Source organism: Natrix helvetica (genome assembly GCF_964273705.1).
Source record: "Natrix helvetica genome assembly, chromosome: 11".
Lineage (NCBI taxonomy): Eukaryota > Metazoa > Chordata > Lepidosauria > Squamata > Natricidae > Natrix > Natrix helvetica.
The window spans coordinates 21,903,688-21,926,450 of NC_138562.1; the positions used below are offsets into that span (position 1 = coordinate 21,903,688).

A 22,763-nucleotide genomic window follows, 5' to 3' on the forward strand; every position below is an offset into this window, starting at 1 on the left:
CAACTGCTTCCAAAGCAGGCATGCCGGCTGAAGAGCTCCGGGCAGGTTTTGAGCGCCCCTCCCTACACACGCAGGTACAGGTGAGAGGGAAAAAAGAGTAAAGTGCTTACTCTGCAAGGTGATATGTTCCGCTCTAAATAAACATGGGGGAATTTGAGGGGGAAAGAGCCAATCCTAATTATTCCGGTAGAATTCATCTAAGTTTATTTATCTTCAAGTCTTTATTGACTTCTAGTGTCTGCCTGGACTGGTCCTTGCAGTCTTGTTGGCAAGATTTTGGAAGTGGTTTGCCCTCGCCTCCTTCCTAGAGCTGAGAAGGTATGACTTGGCCCAAGGTCACCCAGCTGGCTTTGTGCCTAAAGCGGGACTAGAATTCCCAGTCTCCCGTTTTTGTTAATATGTAATATCACTTTTTAAAAAGCACTTTTTAAGCGAAACTTTGCTTCAAATGAATGTTATAAAAATACATACAGTTTCAACGTATTTCACTGATTTTTGGTGGGTCTACTTTTTCTTTTTTAACCCGGGTTTGAACACAAATAACATGCTGGCTCTATCAATCTTTTGCAACTTAATTTTCTAATACCTTTGGCAAATCCTCTTCCCCCACTACCCATCCATGTTGTGAAATAGTAGTAGGAATAAGAGAAACCATTTGAACCAAGAAGTTTATATAAATGCATTTCTTCCAACTGGAAGAAATGCATTAGTACGTCTGCTGGCTCAATACACAATTACACACTTGATAACATTTTTATTCTTTCTTTCAGTATATAATCTTTCAGACAATACTTTAAAATCAATATATTCAAACAGAAGCCAACTGTAGAACATTATAATTGTTATATTAAAAAAAAATTCACACCCTGGAAAAAGGAAACGGATTTTGGCACCAAAAGGACCAGGTAGGGCATTTGTCAAACCTCACACTTCTTGATAGAAAGGGGTGGCTGGAATTACTGGCGTGGTTGTTGTTTCAGTCTGGGGAAGAAAAGACAGCAGCGAGAGAGGCGGTTTTCAGGGCAAACCCAGCAGTTTCTCTTTGGCCCTGACCAATAAATAACTACGGTATCAAAGCAATAGTGGAATGCAATATACAAAACAAGGACCGCTGGTTTCTTCCAAGTCACACTGAAAGGCACGCACTCACTTCTCCACACGCTCACACATGTTCAACCTCCCTTTTCTGGCTGACTGGGCTGCTGCTGTACTATGCCCGCTCTCAAACCACATGATCAGATTTTACCCGTTTGCCCTAGACCGGTACTTCTGTACCCAATGCAGCTCGACTTCATTTCCATTCCGTAACAAAACTCCAAAATTACGGTTTCTGATTGGAGTGTTCCTCCCCCCTCCACAGCTCATCATCTGCGGAAGAGGCCGCAACTGTATAATGATCAGCTGGCAATGTAATCATGATCCACAGTTGACACAGCAAATATAAGGGGCTTGATTACGGCAATGACACACTTCCCCCACTGCAGCATTTGTGCAGACTTCACAAACAAGTTCAAAATGCAAACTCTGTCCTTGGTAGCTTTCTTTCCTTCTTCATCCAAGCCTTCTGCAGACTGTTGATGAAAGGCGATTTAAGGAGGCAACGTTTGAGGGAGACCATTCTGCTGCTGGATTGCCCTATCCTAACTAAAGATCTTCACTCCCAGCAACAAACTTTTCCCAATCAGACCAAATTCAGTCACCTAGAAAGCAGAGATAAGCAGCAAAAAGAGCCACAGTCTTCTCATGTACGGTGTTCATTTATCACAGGACAGGATCTGACTATCAGATGCATTGGTGGCTTATCTTTTGCTACTTTAAAGTTAAACAAAGGTTAAGAAAGCAATACGTGTGCATTACTTGTTGCCCAAAAACTCTGTAAAATTCAAGTACGAAAGAACCAAAAACTTTCCTTAACCACTGCTAAAATATCCAAATTGCGGAGAGCATAGCAGGAGAAAAACATTCTCTTCTTGGTCTACAATATATTTATGTCAAACCATGAGTTAAGTTTGGTTGACTACATCAACTTCTGTTATTTTATATATTTTCCTAAGCAAGACTTCGGTTTTGTTGTTATCCAGAGAACAAACATCCAGAATGCAGATGACACGTTGGTTCTCCAGGGCAGCAGCTTTGAAATCATCTAGTATACAAACAGATAATGGGCATGTTACACATTCGGAAATAGCGGTTACCTATTCATCAGTTGACCTAAGATTAATTCCAGAATGGTTATGAGCAAGAACGGGAAAGGAAAATAATCCCACCCAAGCCGATTACAACATAGAGAAAAACCTTGCCTAATATGCCAAGCAATTGTAGCTCCAGGTTACTTTTCAAACCCTGCAACAGCAAGAGTGTCAGCCGGTTTTGATTTTAAACAAAACCCATAGATGACCAGAATTAAAAAGAGGGTAATGCTGCCCTTTACAATTTCTGAAGTTAAATAGTGAGTCATGAAATGATCTACCCCACTGCTAAAATCCACCATTTTTATTTTAAAAAAGCATGTCAACTTCTTCCCTTTTGCAGAATTTGGAGAAGTTATTCTTGACAATTATAGCTCCCTGTTTTTCAATATAAAAATCTATAGAAACAAACTGACTGGCCCCATAAAGATATCTTTCTTGATCTTCCATTATCTAGAAGATAGAAATTCTTAACATAGCAGAGAGAAAGTTGGCATTGATAATTTGAAGAGGATAATTTGCAAGCAACCCACTCTCAAGTTATAAATTCAAAGCCGAAATGAAGGCAAACCACCTGCAATGAAAATATATTTGTTTAAACACGTGGTCGGCTTCTTTAAATTCTTTACAGCTGCCAGGATAAGTAGTTTTAAAAACAGAAAAGAAAAAAAAGAGGAAGGGGGAGTTTCAAAAGTATCATTACTTGGATAATAGTGCTGCTCCCTCTTCAGAAGAAAACAGATTGGTCCATCTAGATTTAAATGATTTTTAAGGCTAGAAGAGAACTAGTCAGCAAAACCCTCAATCGGGCTCTAAATAAAATTGCTTGGAAGACAAGAAGACGTGGAGATTATTATGAATTGAGCTATCAGATTCTTAAAAATTAATTTGCAATTGCTTATTTTTAGAGAAGTGACAACAGCCATATACAAATCATTGTTATCTGGAATATCCTACCTGGAAGTGAAAGTAACTCAAAAAGTCCTTCTTGGTTAATGGTCTCCTGGCAAGGCATAGAACTACTTATGTGAGAAGGTGCTGCATTTTGTGGTGTCTCTTTGGCTTGAAATAAGTAAGAGTCATTCAGGAGGGCAACCTCTACAGCTATTTCCTGATTTATGCCTGTTCAAGAGATACATTACTTCGGTTAATTCCAAAAAGCTGGGTTAATGAACTATAAAAACCGTCTTCAAGGATCTGGTCATCAAACAAAGCTTTTTAAGTCCAAGGATCAAGCCTTCATTTCCCAAAGCTGGAGACAATTGCCTGCCCAACCTTTTCTTGAAAGAATTTAGGAAAACACCTGCATTCCAAAATGGTTTGTTGTTGGGTTCATTTTTCCAATGTTTCATTCAAAAGGAAATCAATGATAACCAGTCCTAAGTCATGTTTCAAAATATGAGCATACTCTATTAAACACGGACCATTCACCCATGGGGTTTTTCATCACGTCTTCCTTCAAGACTACTACAGTACATTTTGAACTGTTTCTATCATCATATTTCTAAACTGAACAACATAGAGTAAGTTGAGCAATCCTAAACCAATAATATTCCCCGTTTAGGGCAGATCAAGGAATGATTTGTTATGCTTTTAGTACCCTGAAAGTTTGGGTTTACTCTTGAAATTCCCTCGTTTCAAGGATAATATATTTCACAGTCTCTTTGGCCATATGGAAAAGGGTTCTTTGGGATCTAGCTGACCTCCTTTCCAGATGCTCTAAAAATAAGACCCATTCCTTCAGAGCAGCAAACATGAATTCCACACCTTGTAGCACTTTTTTTTGTTAAAACAAAGCTCCACAAAATGTTCAATTGCAAAGCGTGTGGAAGTCAGTAGTTACTTACCAAGAATAGTCACTTCACAATAATATGGGAGACAGCTAGCTTTAAAGTATCTATTTTCACCACTCGCCAGGCCTTTTTCTGGCTGGTATTTGGCTGCTTGAAGATTGTATTGTTTCAACAGGACTTCTTTGTGAGCATAATTAAATTTACAAGGGAAGCTTTCTGGGAAAATCTTGCTGAAGTTCAAGTGCTGTGCTAATTTCTCTTTTACGGCGGTCCAGTGAACACTTTCCCAGGAACTGTGGCACATCCTTTGTGGGTGAACTTTTCCAGATCCATCAGTTATTTCTTTGTCACCTGCTAATATAAAGATAGTAATCTGTAATTCAGAAATTTTAAATATCTTAGAGCACCTTTCCTTGACCAGGCAAGGCATTCAAAACAGCAAATCAGATGAACTTCTTCAGCCCATCTAAGGGGAGCTCCTGAAGACTTCTGAAACGGAGGTATATTCTAGAGCTGAGACAAGGATTCTGGCCGATAGAAAGACAAACTAGCCATAATCTCTCCAGATCTGTGAACTAAAAACCATCAGCTTTCACAAAGAAAGGCAAATATACGTGTCTCAGGATAATGTTGCAAGATCCAATCTTGTTCGGTCGCCGGAACCAGAGGTTTAGTCCTCTGATTTTTTTGATCCGTCCTGGAGCCCATCCTCAGGGAACGTCTCTCTGCTGGAATATGTACTTTGGGCTAGTCTACGTTTCCTATTTATATGGCAACCTTCCCAGAGGTGGAATTATGCCGCTTTGGACCAGTTCACCAGAACAAGTAGCTGAAATTGCGGGGCGCCCCTCCCACCCGCATCCCATTTAGGCACTTTTTAAAGCCAAAGCGCATGCATGGAAGGCTGAGCGTATGTGTGGACATGGCGCATGCGCTCACATTTGAGAACCGGTAGGGAAGGTAAGTGAATACCAGCCCTGCTTCTTCCTATTGGTTGATTGGTGTGCTGATGGCCGGCGATTGGCTGTTGTTTCGGTACTTGTTAAGCTGGTGATAAATCAGCCCTCCTGTTGACTAACAAGAGGATCCTTTCCCCAGGCACCTCTGGTCCCAGCGACTGACCCAGATTGGATCTTGCTTCATCAGCTTTGATCAAGTTTCACATCAACAAGCAGAAGGCCCCCAAAAAAACAACCACCCCAAAATAAAAAACAACAACTCTGCTTTCAAAGCCAACCCATGCTACGTGGGATTATCATCTGCAGCTGATCCCTGAAGTGGCAACCGAGTGTGAGCAGAGACCTCCAGTTGTGCCTCTAGAAAAAGAATTTGTGTACTGATTTTTTCATAACTTACTAGGAATTGTGAGCTCTTTTTTTTTCCTTTTGGAAGCCCTTAAATTCTTCTGTGGCATGGAGGATTATTTATTTGATTGATACAACCGGCCATTTTTTCTATAACGGGCATAATATATAAGCTATTGGGTCATTTTAAATCATAGCTATACAACCCCCGAGATCTGTCACACAATTATTGTTTGGTTTTTGCTTCTTCCCACAGGGAAGTTTTATTAACCATATTTAATTTTTTTGCTAGATGAGTTCAAATTTGGTTTTTCATTCTCACTCTACCCACTACTTTTTAAAAAAGCAGTCATAGGTGTTCTAAAATTTAACTGGAGCCATCCGCTTGGAAAAAGTTGCTCACCCCAATCTAAGAATATTTGCCAATCCAATTCCGATACTGCTTGAGTGAGTAACCTTTCTAGCTTTGTAATAAATTCAATATTTTTATATTCTAGGGCCACTGATATATAGAATAGTGTTAGTCCAAAAACTAAAAAGAGATAAGCACAAATGATAATTATAATAAATATAACCACAAGAAGTACTAATGTAATAGATAAATGCAATAGAAATTAACTTTTTATTTTATGATATATTCCTTCCATAAACAAGTTGCTTAATAGCTCCTGACAGGAATCTAATTGCTAGTAGGACAGGTCATTATTAAAGACTAAAGTACATACTACAATTGTATTAATAGATATTTTTTATGACTAAGAAAATAAATTATTTGATAGTTAATTGGATGTTTAATATGTTGTCTATTCTGCTTTAGATTATTTTTATACGGCCTCTCATTCGCCTTTAATTTGTATAATAGAATTAACTCCAAACGGCAAAGGCCATGAGACTATGACATCCAAAATGCTGCATTCATGAAATGAATGAAAGTGAATAATGCAAAAAGCTGCACTAATGATTTCAATGAAAGTCTCAAACAACTGGCTTACACGACTCTTTCAATGCAATTTGAAAGCAGGCATCCATTCAAGATGAACATTAGCAGCACTGCAGCAATCTTCAATTGTTGGGTAATGCCAACTGTCAGGGATCGGAGTTCTCCTCCTGATCCCCAGGAACCATTGACTTTAAAACAAGACAAAACCCTACAGCTTCATTTAGCTGTTTTGTATACTAGGTCTGCATACCAGAATCAAATATGGCAAAATAATCAGTAAGGATCTACAGCAGGGGTGTCAAACTCACGTTGTCACGGCGTCATCACATGACGTATCGGGGCTTTCCCCCCCTTCGCTAAAGTGGGTGTAGGCAGCGCGTGACGCATCCGTCTCCCGGGGCCAGGAGTTTGACAGCCCCGATCTACAAGATGCCTCCTAAATGAGGGGCCCCCAACCCTTCCAGCACCAGGGATTGGTTCTGTGGAGAGAGGCTTTTCCCCAGACCGGAAGGGGCGTGTGGTTGCATACGCTGCCTGCATCCCGTGGATGGGCCTTCGCTTGTTTGTGCGGACCGGTTACTGGCATGCTGTGGTCCGGTGCTGTTCCACGGACCAGGGGGTTGGGGACCCCGTCCTAAATCACATTGCTACATTCATAAGGTAGTAAAACCGTCGCACCTCATAAGAAGGAAATCAAACCGAAATTAATAAGCAAGGCTGACCTATTCTAGGCAACGTCTTTACTACTTCTCCTCCTCCAATAAGCATCAAGGAGCTAAGCAACACAGAAAAATAAAATTTTACCTAGGCAACCATGTAAAAACCGTATATTATTAACATATTAACAATAACATCAGAGATGGAGGAAGCATATTATTACTATTTGTTTTCCACCTTAGCTTTCTGGAAGGTAAAAAGCTGTTACTAATATAACCTTCAGAGACATACATACTTTCGTGCGTCTGTGCTGTTTCCACCACTTCTGCATTGTCTTTATTGGCGTCAGAATTATCTTGCTGAAAATTGGGCAACCTTCAAAAATCCAAGCAGATGGTCACTGAGAGCAGCAAAATATCTTATCGTATTTTCCATAATTACAAATTTCAATTCGTAGAACCTTGAGGTGATTACTCTTACGTTATGGGTGAAAAAGAAAATATGACACAGCTGGTATGTGTATTTATATATGATAAGCACCCAGGGAAGGGTTCCCCATCCTTCCCATGCCCTTCCCCTGCTCCCAAACTATTGTTAGAAGTCTGGCTGGGGAAAACCAGATCTCAGGTGAGTCACTAATAGCTATTGAGGAAAATAGAGGGAAGCACCAGCATCTACTGCCAATTAGAACTGGCAAAAATGATAAGAAAAATGGGATGACACTGTCACAGAAATACAACCGTTACTGTTCTGACCCAGTTCCCCAACCACGACAAACCTTCTGATGTGAACTCAAAAGATTCCTTTATTAAGAGTGCCAGCAGTTCCAGCTAAAAGTTTCTCTCTCTCACCGCAGGCTAACAACTCCCTACAGCCGGGAGATGAATAGTTGTCTGCCACATCTACTCATCGCCACCCGCTCCTTTGATCCCCAGAGCTAGGGTGGGGCTTCGCTAGTGGCAGTGGCTCTTCCGTTCCAAGGACCAGCCCATAGATTTCCACTGCTCTCCTCTCCTCTGCCTTCTGTGCATCTGCGTGTCAGGCACTGGACCCAGCTGTTCCTCCCCTTCCTCATCAGCCACCTCCAGACCTGGGGGCTGTTGACTCCCCATCTGAGGGCTGACAGACAGCCCAGGCTCCGCCTCCGTCTGTCTCTGCCAGCTCCACTCCCCCTCGGAGCTCTCAGGTTGCCTTGATGCTGACCCTGACTCCCATGCCTCCTCCTCCTCCGATTTGGCTGCTGGGGGCGGGGGCGGGGTGTGGCGGCAGCCGATAGGCCACAACACTTACATACAGTATCTGCATCTGACCCACGTTGGTGTTAATTTTACAGCACTTATGCTCCCCTTGAAGACAGATGCCCAGTGACTGAGCAAAATATGTAGAATGAAAGCACTCTTACTCCTTACAATTTATAAACATCCTCATTTTAAAGGAAGTCGACAGAATAATATAGCGTGGATAGAAGACTCTCATATTCCAGCCTCTACGGAAAGACTATATTCCCCTCCCTACAACAATCCAGCAGGTGTAGATGAGGTTACAATGGGACCTTATGAGCTGTACAAAAATACATGGCAGTTTTGCAAAAAAACTGGAACTAAAAAAAAAAAAATCAAAATCGCTAGGCAGCAAAATAAGTCACCACTTTAAAAAAATGCAATGAAATTACAAAGAATTGGCCACTTAAGTTCTTCTTTTGCTTGCTGACCTTGTCAAATATGAATGCTGAGAAGACACAGGAGGGTGATCTGTGGTCCTTAAAAATATAGTTAACAAGCGTCAAGTTTATTTGGAGGTGTCAATTATTTTACAATAAAATAGCTTCTTTTTACCATGAGCTCAGATCACATAATTATGTTTCCAAAGAGAATCAAAACGCTTCCATCTATTACCAATTAGTTCTGTTTTGTATTTTTTTGCTAGTCTGCGAGGCTGGGTGATATTAAGAAACAAATGTTTAAATGCATTGTACGCTGATGCGAGTGGGACAGAGAGTGTGAGATGAAGTGCTAGCTTTCCATAAGAGGACACCTGATATTGCTTGGAATTTGTCTCACCCTCCATCCTAGGACCCCTCAGCAGGAACCATTAAAATAGCACTAAATGAGGGAGAATCTAGTCCAGCTGCTTGCTGAGTGAAGGAACCACAAAAACAACTCTGACAAGATGACAATTTGGCTTCCATCCAAGATCTGCAGTAAAGGAGAACTGACCACTTCATGCTGTAACCTGCATGGACTGACAGGTCATCGGGTCAAGCAGTTCCGCCTGATACTTAGCCCTGTAATTTGAATTTATTGTTCTGGTCCTGCCCTCTGGGGGAACAGAAACTCGGTTCTATCTCCCCTTAGGCTCTCTTCTGTAGGCTAAACATACCCATTTTTTTAAAAAAACAGTAACTGCTTGGTTTCCAGAGCTCTTGTCATCTTGAGAGTTCAGCTCTGAGCTGCCTCCATCATTATCATTTTTAAACAATGATTAAAATGAGAACCACACACAATAATTCTGTTATGCCCCAGCTCCCAAACACGATGAACCCTCTGTAGTTAAATAAATATTTCCTTTGTTTCCACTGATCTCCTCTCCTCTGCCTTCTGCGCATCAGGCACTGGACCCAGCTGTTTGTTCTGACTAAGACTTCCCATGAGCACGAAGCAAACTCCTTGTCCTGACAAGAACCCCTTTTATTAATTTCCTGTGAATTCTGCTCTTTCACATCCAGCAAAGTCTTTCAAGGGAGGATTTACAGTCACAGAACTTATCCGGCTTGGAGAGTTGTCAAGCCAATATCTGCAAAACTTGGCAAGGAGTCTTGGAGAGTCACAAACCAAGTAAGCGAACTAATTGTCTCCTGCAAACTCCACTTCCCCTTTGCTCCTCTTTTGTTTCCTCTGGGAGAGGCCATTCATCGTCCACCTGTGGCTTTACTCCCAAGTCAACCCGTTCTCCAAGTCTTTCAAGATAGTTCACAATTACCGACCTTTATCAGGCTTGGAGAGTGGCCAGGCTGATACCTTTCAGATGACTGTTGACTCTCCGTATGAGAGCTGACGGACAGCCTGGGCTCTGCTTCTGTTTCTATCTCTGACAGCTTCATTCCCTCTTGCCCCTTAGAGTTCTCAGGTTGCCTTGATGTTGGTCCTGACTCCCCTGCCACCTTCTCATCTGATTCGGCTGCTGGAGGGGTTGGCTGCCGACCGACAGGCCACCAAAAAAATCATGTGGGGTCTGACCAAGGCAGAGTAAAAAAAAATTCTTTTTTAGCAGTTGCATCACACTGCTAGCTCACTGTCTTAATTTGTGGTGAACATCCAGATGCTTTTCATTTGTGCCTACTGATACAATAAGTCTTCCTTATTTTTTATCTGTGCCTTCCCTTTTTTCTTACCTGGATGCAAATCTTCACATACACCCCTGTTAAGTTCCATCCTATTCTTTTTGGTGTGTTGGATATTTTTCAGGCCTAGCCTTGGTGCTGCTGTTGAGTGTCACTGTTCAGGGTGGCCTACTAGACAAGAGGAGTAGAAAATTGGTTCTCTTTTGTTCAGGGGACCAGGGGTGTGTGTGACCTCAACAGAGTCAAAAAAAGTATTTTCCAAATTTTTGACATACCAAGGCCAAAAGATTTGCTACCACTGGACTATAATGAAAAAATAATAACAATTGCCAGAGAAACCAGAGGTTCTGTTCCACTCAGAAAGCAAACATTTCCTTACTCTACAGCTGAAATCTGTCTCTTTGCACAACTCCTGGTCACTATAGTTTGTTGCTCCAGAGATGGTGACCTCGGTTTAGAAGTTGATTCTCTCGCTTGCTGGTGTTCTGACAAAGAGGCTGGTGACCTTTTCTCCGTCTGCAGAAATAATTTTAAATCAAATTTAGACACTGTCCAGCAGTTAGTACTTTCCATATTTTTTTAAAAGCTAGATTCAGTTTCATTACGACAAACAACCGGATCAATTCAGCAGGGGAAAAAAACCACACGGGATATAAAGTTCTGTCTCAAACACCCTTCCAATTTATTTCCACTGCTTTAGTGAAACCATGTGGAAAACTACGACATATATCAAGATCTCTTTAAAAAGGTCATGGTATCACGAAAGCTTAAACCAAAATTTTCTAATTTTACACATGTTCAAAATAAGAGGAAAAAATAAGTTAAGAACTCATCACTACAGGTTCTTTAAATTCAAAGTGTCTCTGTTTTAATCATGCTCATACTGTCTTGAGTGCTAGGCTATTAATACTGAAGTACCATACCTGCGTTACCGATTCTCCCTGGGAGGCATCCTGGGAGGTACTGCTGCAGCTGACACATCTTATAGCACTAATTATCCCTTGAAAAGCAATGTGCTTCTGTTCTCTGTAGTGCAAACTGTCAATCTCCTCCCCAATTTTACTGATGGATATCAAAACTGATTCTTCTGAAATGCAATTTTTAAGAAAGATAGCACCAAATAAATACAGGTAGATAAAATTCAGATGGCGAAGAATCTAACATGGTTATTGTTTTGAAAATGGCACGGCACCGATCTGAATAAGTTCATTTTGCAAACGACTGCGAAAACCTGGCTTATAGTCTGTCTCGAGTACAACCCATAAGCGGTAGACATCCTTATAAAATTAAGTTGTTGCGGGATGTGCCCACTATTATGGTATGTTTCTGGTGTTCCTCTCATTCTCATCCCATTAAGGACATTCTGTGTATCATTGGGTTAATCCCCCAACCGTCTCAAACTGACCTGCCATCCAGGTGGATGAGGAAGGAAAGAAAGAAACAATCCTGTTGACAACCATCACTCCGTCATGAACCATAAAGCGGAGACATTCTCTGTTCCTCCATTTGCACAGTGATCTTCAATTAGATGACACCATATAGTGTCACTTAAAATTCAAACACCGTCCAGCTATCTTTCTGACATGGAGCTAAAATAAGACTCCAGTTAAACTACTGATCTTACAAAGTTTAAAAGGGGGAAATGAATGAAGAATCGATACACTTTGCTGCAACCTTAACTAATGACAAACTCTCAGCACCTATAAATATTTCTACCAGGCACAGAAATATCTGTGAGACAATATATTGTCTCCAACCTGTCCTGCAGAAGGAAATTGGCATACCATTCATATTTTTACAATAATCTGCAAATGTACGTGGGAGTGGCGGGAAACGATAGTATCCCCCAATGATGACTTTGTCCCCGTAAAAAGCTTCCTCTTGCGTTCTCATCCACTGGATAAAGTTTTGCACTTTTGGATCTTTTATATATGGCTGGCCCTTATGCCATCCTATGTTAGAGAAAACAAAGCAAAGAAAAAGGCATGGCAGATTAAATTAATTAGATTAGATTAGAAAAGAATAGAGAATAGAATAGATTAGATTAGAATAGAGAACAGAACAGTATGGGAATAGAGAATAGACTAGACTAGAGAATGTAAAATGTAGAATGTAGAATAGAAACTTTGCCACTTTAAATGTACATTACTTGGCATACATTAAAATGAAATAAGAACGCATGAGGCTGTCACTCTTGAGAAAACACCAGAGGAAATCTGCCAAATTAGAGGAAGTAATCAAGCCATTTGGGGCTGTGTCATCTGGCAAGATTCTCATGTAAGGAATAAAAGGGGGCAGCACTTTTAATCCTCACAATTAGAGTACCGCAAAAATACAATACTACAAATATGGGTAACAGAAACTGATAAAATGATACAGAGATAAAAAGAGAACTGACGTGATTTGATAGATTAAGATTGGAGATGAAGTTAGCTGTTTTTACAAAAGAGATGGTTGTTATTTTTTACCTGAAATGAATATTTGAGTTTTCATAGACGTTGTTAAATAGGATGTACTGGAGCCATTCTCAGAAATATTTTGTTCCACTCTCATCTGGGTACATACCAAGTAGGTCACTAGTAAGGGAGAAGCATCATATTACCTCTTCATTTATTTATTTGGCTTAGAAGTTACTCCAATCAAAGCAGATTCAGAACAGCATACAATTCTCCATATTTATTTATTTTATTTATTTATAAAATTTATTGTCTAGCCATCTTATCATCGGGTAACTCTGGGAAGCTTAGTTACATCCTAGTTAAAATGTAAAAAGTTAAAAATCAAATCTTAAAACCATTTTTGTAAATCCCAATTAAAACAAATCATAACATTACATATTGTATAATAACCAGACCCAAATCATTTTTTACAAAAAGACGATTGGTGCCTATCCATGACTGAAATTGATTGATTGTGATACATAGAAAAACATACAAAGTTTTTAAATGGTAAGTTTTGAAAGAGAAACGATCAAAAGCAAACTAATTATTATAATCTGTAAACTTCTCTTAAGGTTTTTTTGCCGCAAATTATTTTTTTCAGAACACTTTCTGCCCTGGGCCTGGTGCTTATACATAATAATAATAATAATAATAATAATAATAATAATAATAATATATTATTTCTTAGCCGCACCCTCTCCCGAAGGACTCGGGGCGGCGTACAACAAAACATACGAAATAAATATGTAAACAAAACAAACATATAGTAAAGACATACACTGTAACATACACAAGGAGGAGGACAATGATAAAAACAATTAAAATACAGTATATAAAACCCCTAGAAATTAAATATAATTAAAATACCCAGTTAAAAACCCGTCAGGAGCGATATGGTTAGATCAAAGTTGAGCCAGGCCAGCTGCTTGAAATAGGTGGGTCTTAAGCTTAATACGGAAGGAGCGGAGGTCAGAGGTATTCCTAATATCCGGAGGGAGGTCATTCCACAGGGCTGGGCCCGCCACAGAGAAGGCTCTACTCCTAGGCGCCGCCCCACGACATTGTCTAGCGGACGGCACCTGGAGGAGCCCCTCTCTGTGTGAGCGAATTGGTCGCAGGGATGTATGGGGCAGAATACGATCCCGCAAGTAACTAGGTCCTAAGCCATGGAGCGCTTTAAAGATAGTTATCAAGACCTTGAAACGCACCCGATAGGCCACAGGAAGCCAGTGCAGCTCGCGCAGGAACGGTGTCACATGGGAGTACCTAGTACTCCCCATAATTACCCGCGCGGCTGCGTTCTGGACCAACTGCAGCCTCCGGGTGCATTTCAAGGGAAGCCCCATGTAGAGAGCGTTACAGTAGTCCAAGCGAGACGTCACCAGCGCATGAGTGACTGTGCGCAAGGCATCCCGGTCCAGTAGGGGGTGCAGATTACAGTGCAGATTAAGAGATAAAAGCAGTATCTCTGTTACTGTAAACTACAGAAGACAATCTTGTGTGCAGAGATGCCATGTGACTCTGAAAAACATCCTGTGTGCACAGAAAAATAAAATGTTGCCAGATGAAATGTAGAGACAAGTGATCGCTTAGATACTAGACGAAGCATTCTTTGGAGAATGCTTTGTCTAGTATCACCTGCAATCTGAAACTTTTAATATTGCATCAGCTCCTTATGAGAAACAGTTTGTTTATCACCAAATGGAGAAACAATGTGGAAGAGATGGGGGATACATGTGATCATTACATTCATGCGCAAACGGTAAAGCTACCAAAAGCATGCAGGTGCTTATTAGAAGCTAAATTTAATGAGGCCTTTGGTGTGATCCAATGTGGTGGTTTTACTTTTTAGGTTCATATTTACACACCCTCTTTTAATTTATAATCAACAACAATGTTCTGAAGTCCTGATGATTGTTCCTAACTGCAATGCAATCTTACCTCCTCTCTTGAGATAAAGCTATGGACTACAAGGAAAGCTTATAAGCATCAATAGCTACTTCACATTATCTTATTCTCAGATGGAATATGGAAGGAAAAAGAAAACAAGAGGTATATGCTATCAGTCTATTTTACTGTTGCTAAACCAGTTCTTGCAGTCTTCTACTGATGTTACTTAGTTTGGTTATGAAACGTCTGCAAGAAAACCACCAAGCTTGGGGAGCACCAAGGACCCTCAGTTCAACCCCAGGCTACAAATATTCTCTTCCATCATATAAATATGTGGAGTTTAGAATCAATGAAATCCAAGAATTCTTTAGAGTTCATCCTTTCTACTATGATGAAGAAAATGTGAGTGTCACCCAATACTCTGATTCCTCAAATTCCGAACAAATTTGACAGAGCGATTATATTAAACAGAGATTTATAGAATACGTACTTGGGTAAATTTGCTCAAATATATCTGGCTGAGATGTGGAAAACAATTCTATTATAAAAGGCTGTTCTGAGGTCCCATCAACAACATGTACCCAGCGATATGTCCAAAAGTCATCCATACAACCTATATAGACAAAATAAATGTTAATCAATGTTCTAAATGTATTTTTACAGCTAAATATATCATCTTCGAAAATACCTTTTTTCTTCTTGCGCTCGACCCGTCCAACATACTGTACAAGTCCAATGATATCACAAAACTGATTTTGTGCTAACTTATCCAATTCGGATCTGGGATTCAAAGCACAACAGATCTTAGGATATCAAACAGATAAAAGCCATCCACTAAATTCCAGAAATTTATTTGTCCAAGAAAGTCATTAAATGGAGGTGTTCAAACAATGCAACAAGCTGGGCTATGACTTCACCTGAGAATTTGGTTCTCCCATACTACCTAACCACAAATGTTTGTGAGACGTTTGAAAACTTTATGGTAAAAAAATGGCGGCTGTAGCCAGGCGAGTTTTTGTACAGTCACATCTCGCACACCAATTGTCTCCATTTTAGGATTGGGAAGGCTCTTCCTTAGTCACTTGTGACTTAGCCAATCCTATTTGGATTACTGTAATGACTCTGTCTTAGAAAGCCTTCAGAGGCTACGATTGATACAAAATGAAGTGGTCCAGGCAACAAAGGATTTAATTTTGATACTCTATTGGATTTATTTTATGAGTGGGTTTACTATTTTTGAGAGGCATTTTGGTAATTTTTATGATATTTAACTGCCCAGTGCTTTTGGGAAATAGATGGCATACAAATAAAATTAAAATAAGAAGTTCTTTACCATGCAATAGCTCTATTCCTTGGGAATAAATGTGCAGAGAATCTATTGCTTCTTTACAGAATTTTACCCCGGCTTCTTCTAAACCGAGAAAGCCATCATGTCACACATGGGAAGCAGGCTTGTGGCAGTAACATTCACAAATGCAGCTAATAATAATCTAGTTTTGTTGTACTCTCTTAACACTGTTGATAGTACATACAAATTTAATATCTATTATCATATAGCATTTATAAATGTCAGAATTTCATTTCTTTTTTTAGTCCCCTCTCAATTATTTTAACACTAATATTCTAGTCTGGAAAAATAATTCATGAAAAAAGACATAATAATAGTAGTAGTAATAACCTTGTTACAAACTGATATTCAACTTCGGGCAACTTCCATTCTGGTTTAATTTTATGTTCTGGAATGATGTTAATTTTAGCTGGAGGGTCTCGAACATTCAAAGCTATTTCTAAAAAAGAATTAACCAGATGATGACAATTATGTTTGACTGAATTACCAGCTACATTAGTTTTGTTCTAGTCATTTAAACATATACATTTTTATAAAAGTTGGTTTGATCCAATTTTAAATACTTTGGGGAGGGCATGTGGCAAGTTGCATAAACATGTTAGAGAAAACTGAAGGGCTTCAAAGGACAAGAAATTCCCCCCAAAGCAGCAGTTGTTTTAAACTATTGCAGACAGATATTGCATTTGTATTTCTTGGGAATTAAATCTGAAAAAACAGCTCTACTACCTGCCTACCCTCGTTCTTTTCTTCCCTCCGTAGCTTCCTTTTTCTTAATTAGACTTGTATGCTGTTCATCTCGCCTTTTACAAAACTGGCCTCTCCAAGGCCACTTAACTCACGGATAAATTACAAGAAATGTGCTACAGGAAAGAACATTGATATTGGAGCACTAAAAATCAGCCTGAGCACTTAGATATATAGAAGAAACACATAAACCGCTAGATGGGAATTCTTTTCAAGAAAACTATAGCTCTTCACAAGTTTTCTTTTTCTTTCTTTCTTACCAGCTGGGGAAAGAAAGCATGACTTAGCAAATTGTTTTACATTTATTTATTTATTTATTATTTATTTATTACTTGAACTTATTAGTCGCCCCCTCTCCCCACAGGGACTCGGGGCGACGTACAAAAGTATTATATAGCGTACAGAGGAGGTAAGAATAAATAAATAAGTTACAATACCTAAAAAAGTTAAAACCCCAGTGAAATTGAACAATGGTTATCAATATTCATAAGCAACAGGAGAATTTGGTTATAATAATCTCAAAGGAACGATGATGGTGTCTTGGAAATCCAGCATTTATATTTGTATAATCTCCCCCTTCCATATTCTTAAATTAATGCATCAAGACATTAAAAATAATAAATAGTTCATAGTGTAATGAGCTAATTAGTGCAATTTAAGCAATCTATTAGAATTGGCCATGCTATTTTTTTACCATGTACTTCAAATTATTTATTCAATATTCTAACACAAGCAACCAAAAAAGAGCCTGCTAAATATATGATAGATAATTAGCTATTTAGACATCCTATTTATGCCACAGGAGGCCTTGCTTTTTCATGTTAATATTCTGCTTAATGTTCACCTATCCTTCACTTGGACCTTCCTCCTGCCAACATTATTTTTAACTCGCCATTACTAACTGAACCCTATCAGCATTTCCAGGACACAAAACAAATAAAATCTGCTTCCATTGACCTATTGAGAAATAGAGTTGAAAAGTCTGAGGCTGATGAACTTGAATCTAATATTTCACCAAAACAATTAGAATCAATGTCACTGTTAAAATTCATCAACAGGTTTTTACTTTATTGCTCCTTCTGACCAATGAAACTTTTTCACTTTCTTGACTACAGATTTTCTTATATATGTGTATCTAATTATCATCTGCCTAAACCAATCTACTGCAGGATGAAGGCTTCTTTAGGGAAGATTATGGGCTGAAATCCACCATTCGGTGCATTTTGGTAGATTGACACTTTTGGCTTCCTGGTTTGGTAGATTGACACTTTTGGCTTCCTGGTTTAGATAGGGTTGAGAATAACTGACCAGATCAAAGTCGCCCAGCCAATTTCTATGTCCAAAAGAAAATCAGAACTTTAGAAAATTAAAAGATGCAAGCAAAGTCAAAATAATTGGAAACTAATTGTGGCAGGCAGAGCCCTCCTGAGAAGAGATGGATTAGATACAGATCCCACATCGTGTAGCCAAGTAGGGAAATGGCTTCCTGCTATTTGAGAATGATTACTGCAGGAGAATGATTGGTTATAACAGTCAGTTCCTTCACTGCCTGAAGTAACAAACAAACATATATTCTTTGTCTCAGATCATCATTGTATGCAGGCAAAACGAATGGTCAGACAGACCTTGGTTGATCAGACAGATAAAAGTGGTCAGATAGAGCAACTGCAAAATAATGGATTTTTTAAAAAAGCTATACCCCGCCCCCCCCCAAAAATGTATTTGAGATACTTAACCTATTGAACTAAATCTCTTCATGTGCAAATCTTCAGGACTTGACTGTATTATAGAAGATAACCTTTTTTTAACAGCGTATTTTTCAAGCAGCAGCACTGTGCCGATTTTCATACTGTGATACCATTCAGGGCATAAAGAGCCCCACAGCACCATTAACACCATGCCAGATTGATCAGCCACATCAAAATAAGCCTGCAAATAGGAGAACATTTGCTCTTAAAAGTTAAAGCCTACATTACTGAAATGCTATTTTAAAGGCCCGAGGTTGAAGCATGCTCTTCATTCTATGCATTTTGCTCCTAAATTTATCATCGAAAATTATATGCAATATGCTTTACAAAAAACAGTAGCGTCACTACCTTTATTCAGAAAGTTTTTACGTTAAAGATAACTTTCCTATCTATATTTCCCTGTGTAAGTTCAGCAGGATTTACTTTAATCAAGGCCATGCAATATTAAGCTGCGATATTCCAATCATTAAAAGCAAAACATTCCACAGGAGCTGAAACTGGGAAGGAACAAGAGGGACCGAAAAAGGTAGGAACAAAGGGCTTAGTAACAATAAAGGAGAATACGTGTAGCTCAGGGTTGAAATGAGGGATCCTTGGTGGTCTCTTGCTTGACTAGCACTGAGGATGTTACCTCGTTTGGGTAATGAAAACAAGGAAGCTCAGAGAGCACCAAGGACCCCTCAACTAAAGGGCTTAGTTTAAGGATGAGATTTTTCTTCTTAAGACATAGGAATCATGAGGGTGGATATCATGGGAATGAGCCTATACAAGATGAAGCTGGTTTAGCAGACGAAGTGTCAAAATGGAACACAGTATCTGAAAATAAACAGTACCAAAAGTAACAACATACTTAAGGGAAATTTTCAGAAGTCTGCAGAAGACATGTTATTTCATATAATTGTTATAATGGATGAAGAATGATACGTGCTTCTCCTCCCTCAACATTGGCTGAGCAAAATAAACACTTCTAAACAAACCCAATAGGTTATTTAATTGCATGTTATTGTACTAGAGGCATGTGGTGATCACACCATTGCACAAATGCCACAATCTAAATACTTGTGTCGGACAATTAGTATAAAAAGGTGGCATTTGGACAATGACATCGCTGAGAAGTGTGTCATCATTCTGGCATCATTTTATTTTCCAACAGCCACTGCTGACATAGTCAGAGTGTTTGGGTTGTGCATCTAAACACATACACAATCATACTGTATTTGGTTGTATTTTACAAGCCCTTGACTATGTTTACTGAAACATTTAAGTCAGCATAAAAATGATTTTATGGATAACTGAGGTTTATCCATCTGGGATTCACATATCATGAACACAAGAATACACCAGGTTCGCCTGGTGCGCCAATTGCGTCCCCTATTAGACCGGAGCACCCTTCGCACAGTCACTCATGCGCTTGTGATGTCCCGGCTAGACTACTGCAACGCTCTCTACATGGGGCTCCCCTTGAGATGCACCCGAAGGCTGCAGCTGGTTCAGAATGCGGCCGCACGGGCAATTCCGGGAGTCTTTAGCTACTCCCACGTAACACCTCTCCTGCGCGGGCTACACTGGCTGCCTGTGGCTTTTCGGGTGCGTTTCAAGGTGTTGACCATCATTTTTAAGGCGCTCCATGGCACAGGACCTAGTTATTTGCGGGATCGTATCCTGCCCCATACATCCCTTCGGCCTATCCGCTCACACAGAGAGGGACTCCTCCGGGTGCCGTCCACTAGGCTGTGCCAACGGGTGACGCCTAGGGGAAGGGCCTTCTCTGTGATGGGTCCGACCCTCTGGAATGACCTTCCCCCTGACATTAGAAGGACTACTGATCTCCGCTCCTTCCGTCAGAAACTCAAAACCCACCTGTTCCAGCTAGCCGGCCTGGCCTAATTCCAGCCTTCCCACCTCAGTTTTGGTTTTTAAATTTTATGATTGGTTTTATGGGCTAGTTTTAATTTTTATAAATTGTACAGGGGTTATTTAATTTAATTTTAATTATGTATATTATTGTTTGGATGGGTTTTTTAAATTTATACCTATACACCGCCCCGAGTCCCTCAGGGAAGAGGGGGCGGTCTAGAAATCTAATTAATAAATAAATAAAAATAAATTTTAGGTACTAATTAAAAAGAAAAACCTCTATATCAGAACCATTCCTACCTGATATGGCACATCTAGCTTGCTTTGTGGTTTTCCAAAATACCGTAACCGAGACTTATGGATGATTCTGACACGCAATGGTGGGAAGCTGACTTTGCCTTCCCAGGTCATGGCCAGAATAGAGATGGATGTTGGTTTGAATTCTAGGGGGGGGGGGGGAGAAAGCAGAGTAAATATAAACTCAGAACTGGCAACGAAGTCATTGCTTTTATGTGATAGTACTAAAAATAGCAACTTCAAAAACCCACATAGATAAGTTAGCCATTGCTACAATTAACTGCTGTTCGATTTAGATTCAAAGTCCCAAATCGAAAAGCACTAGAACATTATTCAAGACAAAGCTGGTCAACAAATATTTAAAGTGTGGCAATTCAAATGTGACACTAAACCATAGCTTAGTGTTGCATGAAAAAGCAGAAAGCTACTTCAAATTTATGTACTTAGGACACGGGAGAGCAAGGAGCCTAAGCCATTTCAGCCTAAGCCATAAAAACAGAGTATCTCTCAAGCCAACAGGGTCTCTATTGTGGGAGGGAACTGGAGGGAAAGCTAAAGCAAGGCAGAATGTAATTCTAATAGAGACTATGGTTCTTTAAGTGAGAGCCAGGTTGATGTAATGGTTAAACACACTAGGTTGGAAGACCCTGAATTGTAATTCCGACTAAACACAAAGCCAGCTGGGTGTCTTGGGGAGGGGGGGGCTCTCTCAGCTCCAGGACAAAACACTTTTGAGAATCTTTGCTCATCTTGACTTCCAGGCCTCCTTGCAGCTCTTAGCGAGATGTCCAAGCAGTTGCCCTGACTCAAGGACAACTTAAAAGACATAGGCGCCCTTATGCGATTCCTTCCTGATTTTGGCCAGTAGCTGTTGTGCTTCTCCGTATCTCAAACCAGTCTGACCGAGCCTTCTTCCTGGAAGGCAAACAATGGCTTGCCATTCTGCCCAAACCTGCAAACTAGATAATAAACCCAACATTTTGAGTCTAAGAACAGTTAAGGAGCATCCAAGGACACCCTGGCTCACTTCCAATGTCGTCTGTCTTCAAGGGCTCCCCTAGGCCTCCAGTGCCATCATCCCTGCCCTTTCCCCCACAGCCTTTTCTATGGGCCCGGCCCTCCTCCACTTACCCTCCAGGCCGACCTCCCTCAAGAGCACACTCGACACCCACATCTCCCCAAAGGGATCGTCATTGTTCCACAGAGGAAGGTAATGCTTCCTGCCTCCTTTCAGGGGCAGGATGGTCTTCACGTGGCAGATCTTGAGCTGGGAGGCAGGCCCAGCCAAGTCCGAAGCCCCTTCTAGGATCTCCAGCTCTTCAATGCACACAAAGCCCGGGCTGAGGCTCCTTTCGTTGTACATGAAAGAACACTGGGTGATCTTAATCTGTCGGCCGGCACCCAGCACGTTTTGTTGGACCAGGCCGTTCAGCTGGGGGGCCAGGAAGCACTTCTCCTGGTAGGTGCCATCCGTCACAGTCACATCGTAGTAGTAGTAGGCCGGGCAGGGGGCATTGGGCAGGGGTAACGGCCCCTCGGCCATATATCTCTGCAGAAGCAGCACCGTCACAGGGGTCGCTTCTGGCAGGGAGACCCTCAGGCCAGAGGCTTTGAGGACTAGAGCCAGCATCCTCTGGAGCCAGGGCTCTGCATGGGGGCTGGGGGCACCACTTGGGGGGCCAGGAGCCACCCCGGGGCCCATGGCGCCTGACACGGTGCCCTTTTCGGTCAAGTGGCTCCTGGGTCTTTCCTGAGGGCCCTCTGGGCCTCTGGAGGGGCCCCCATTGGAGTCTCTCTCCCTCAGGCCTTCCTTCTGTCGAGCAGCGCCCTCCTCCATTTCCTTCCTGGCCGGCCCTTCTCCTCCCGGTCACCGCGGTGCGCCTAAAGCCTGCCTCCTCGGGCTTTCCCCCTCGCCCCACTCTTCGCCCGCCCCGGGCGCCTCGGGCAAAAGAACGCCTCGGACGTCTCAAAAAATGAAAACGTCTCAGAGGAGGCCACGCTCAATTTATCCGAGCGCTGCCGCCATTGCTAAAGGGGCGGGGCGAAGGCCGGCCGCAACGACTGCTCGCTTTGAACTGGCCAATAGCGGCGCGAGAAGATGGGCAGGAGGGCAGGGCTTCTCGGAGAAAGAGCGGGACGAGGTGGCCAATCAACGCGCGGCAGGCTTGATTGTCGGGTCGAACGTTGCGGGGAGGACGTGGGAGAGAAAGGGGCG

General features: G+C 41.1%; 1 protein-coding gene across 5 annotated transcripts; it reads right to left on the reverse strand.

The window, feature by feature from the left end:
• Nucleotides 1-739: 739 nt before the first annotated feature.
• RADX (RPA1 related single stranded DNA binding protein, X-linked) lies at nucleotides 740-22,593 on the reverse strand. Of its 5 annotated transcripts, none has more exons than XM_081963790.1 (15): nucleotides 21,680-22,593; nucleotides 20,552-20,694; nucleotides 18,383-18,575; nucleotides 16,233-16,341; nucleotides 15,243-15,334; nucleotides 15,045-15,167; nucleotides 12,692-12,799; nucleotides 12,008-12,175; nucleotides 11,147-11,307; nucleotides 10,603-10,739; nucleotides 8,574-8,642; nucleotides 7,179-7,258; nucleotides 4,037-4,336; nucleotides 3,147-3,311; nucleotides 740-2,143 (listed from the first exon to the last, which is right to left on the reverse strand). In XM_081963790.1, the coding sequence occupies exons 1-15, from the start codon at nucleotides 22,383-22,385 to the stop codon at nucleotides 2,004-2,006; spliced, it is 2,694 nt and encodes an 897-aa protein (XP_081819916.1). In that variant the 5' UTR covers nucleotides 22,386-22,593; the 3' UTR covers nucleotides 740-2,003. The 5 variants fall into 5 exon arrangements, with proteins under 5 accessions (XP_081819916.1, XP_081819915.1, XP_081819914.1 ...); XM_081963789.1 differs by having other exon boundaries at nucleotides 4,037-4,333; nucleotides 11,147-11,310; nucleotides 21,680-22,591; XM_081963788.1 differs by having other exon boundaries at nucleotides 11,147-11,310; nucleotides 21,680-22,591.
• Between the last annotated feature and the right edge of the window lie 170 nt (nucleotides 22,594-22,763).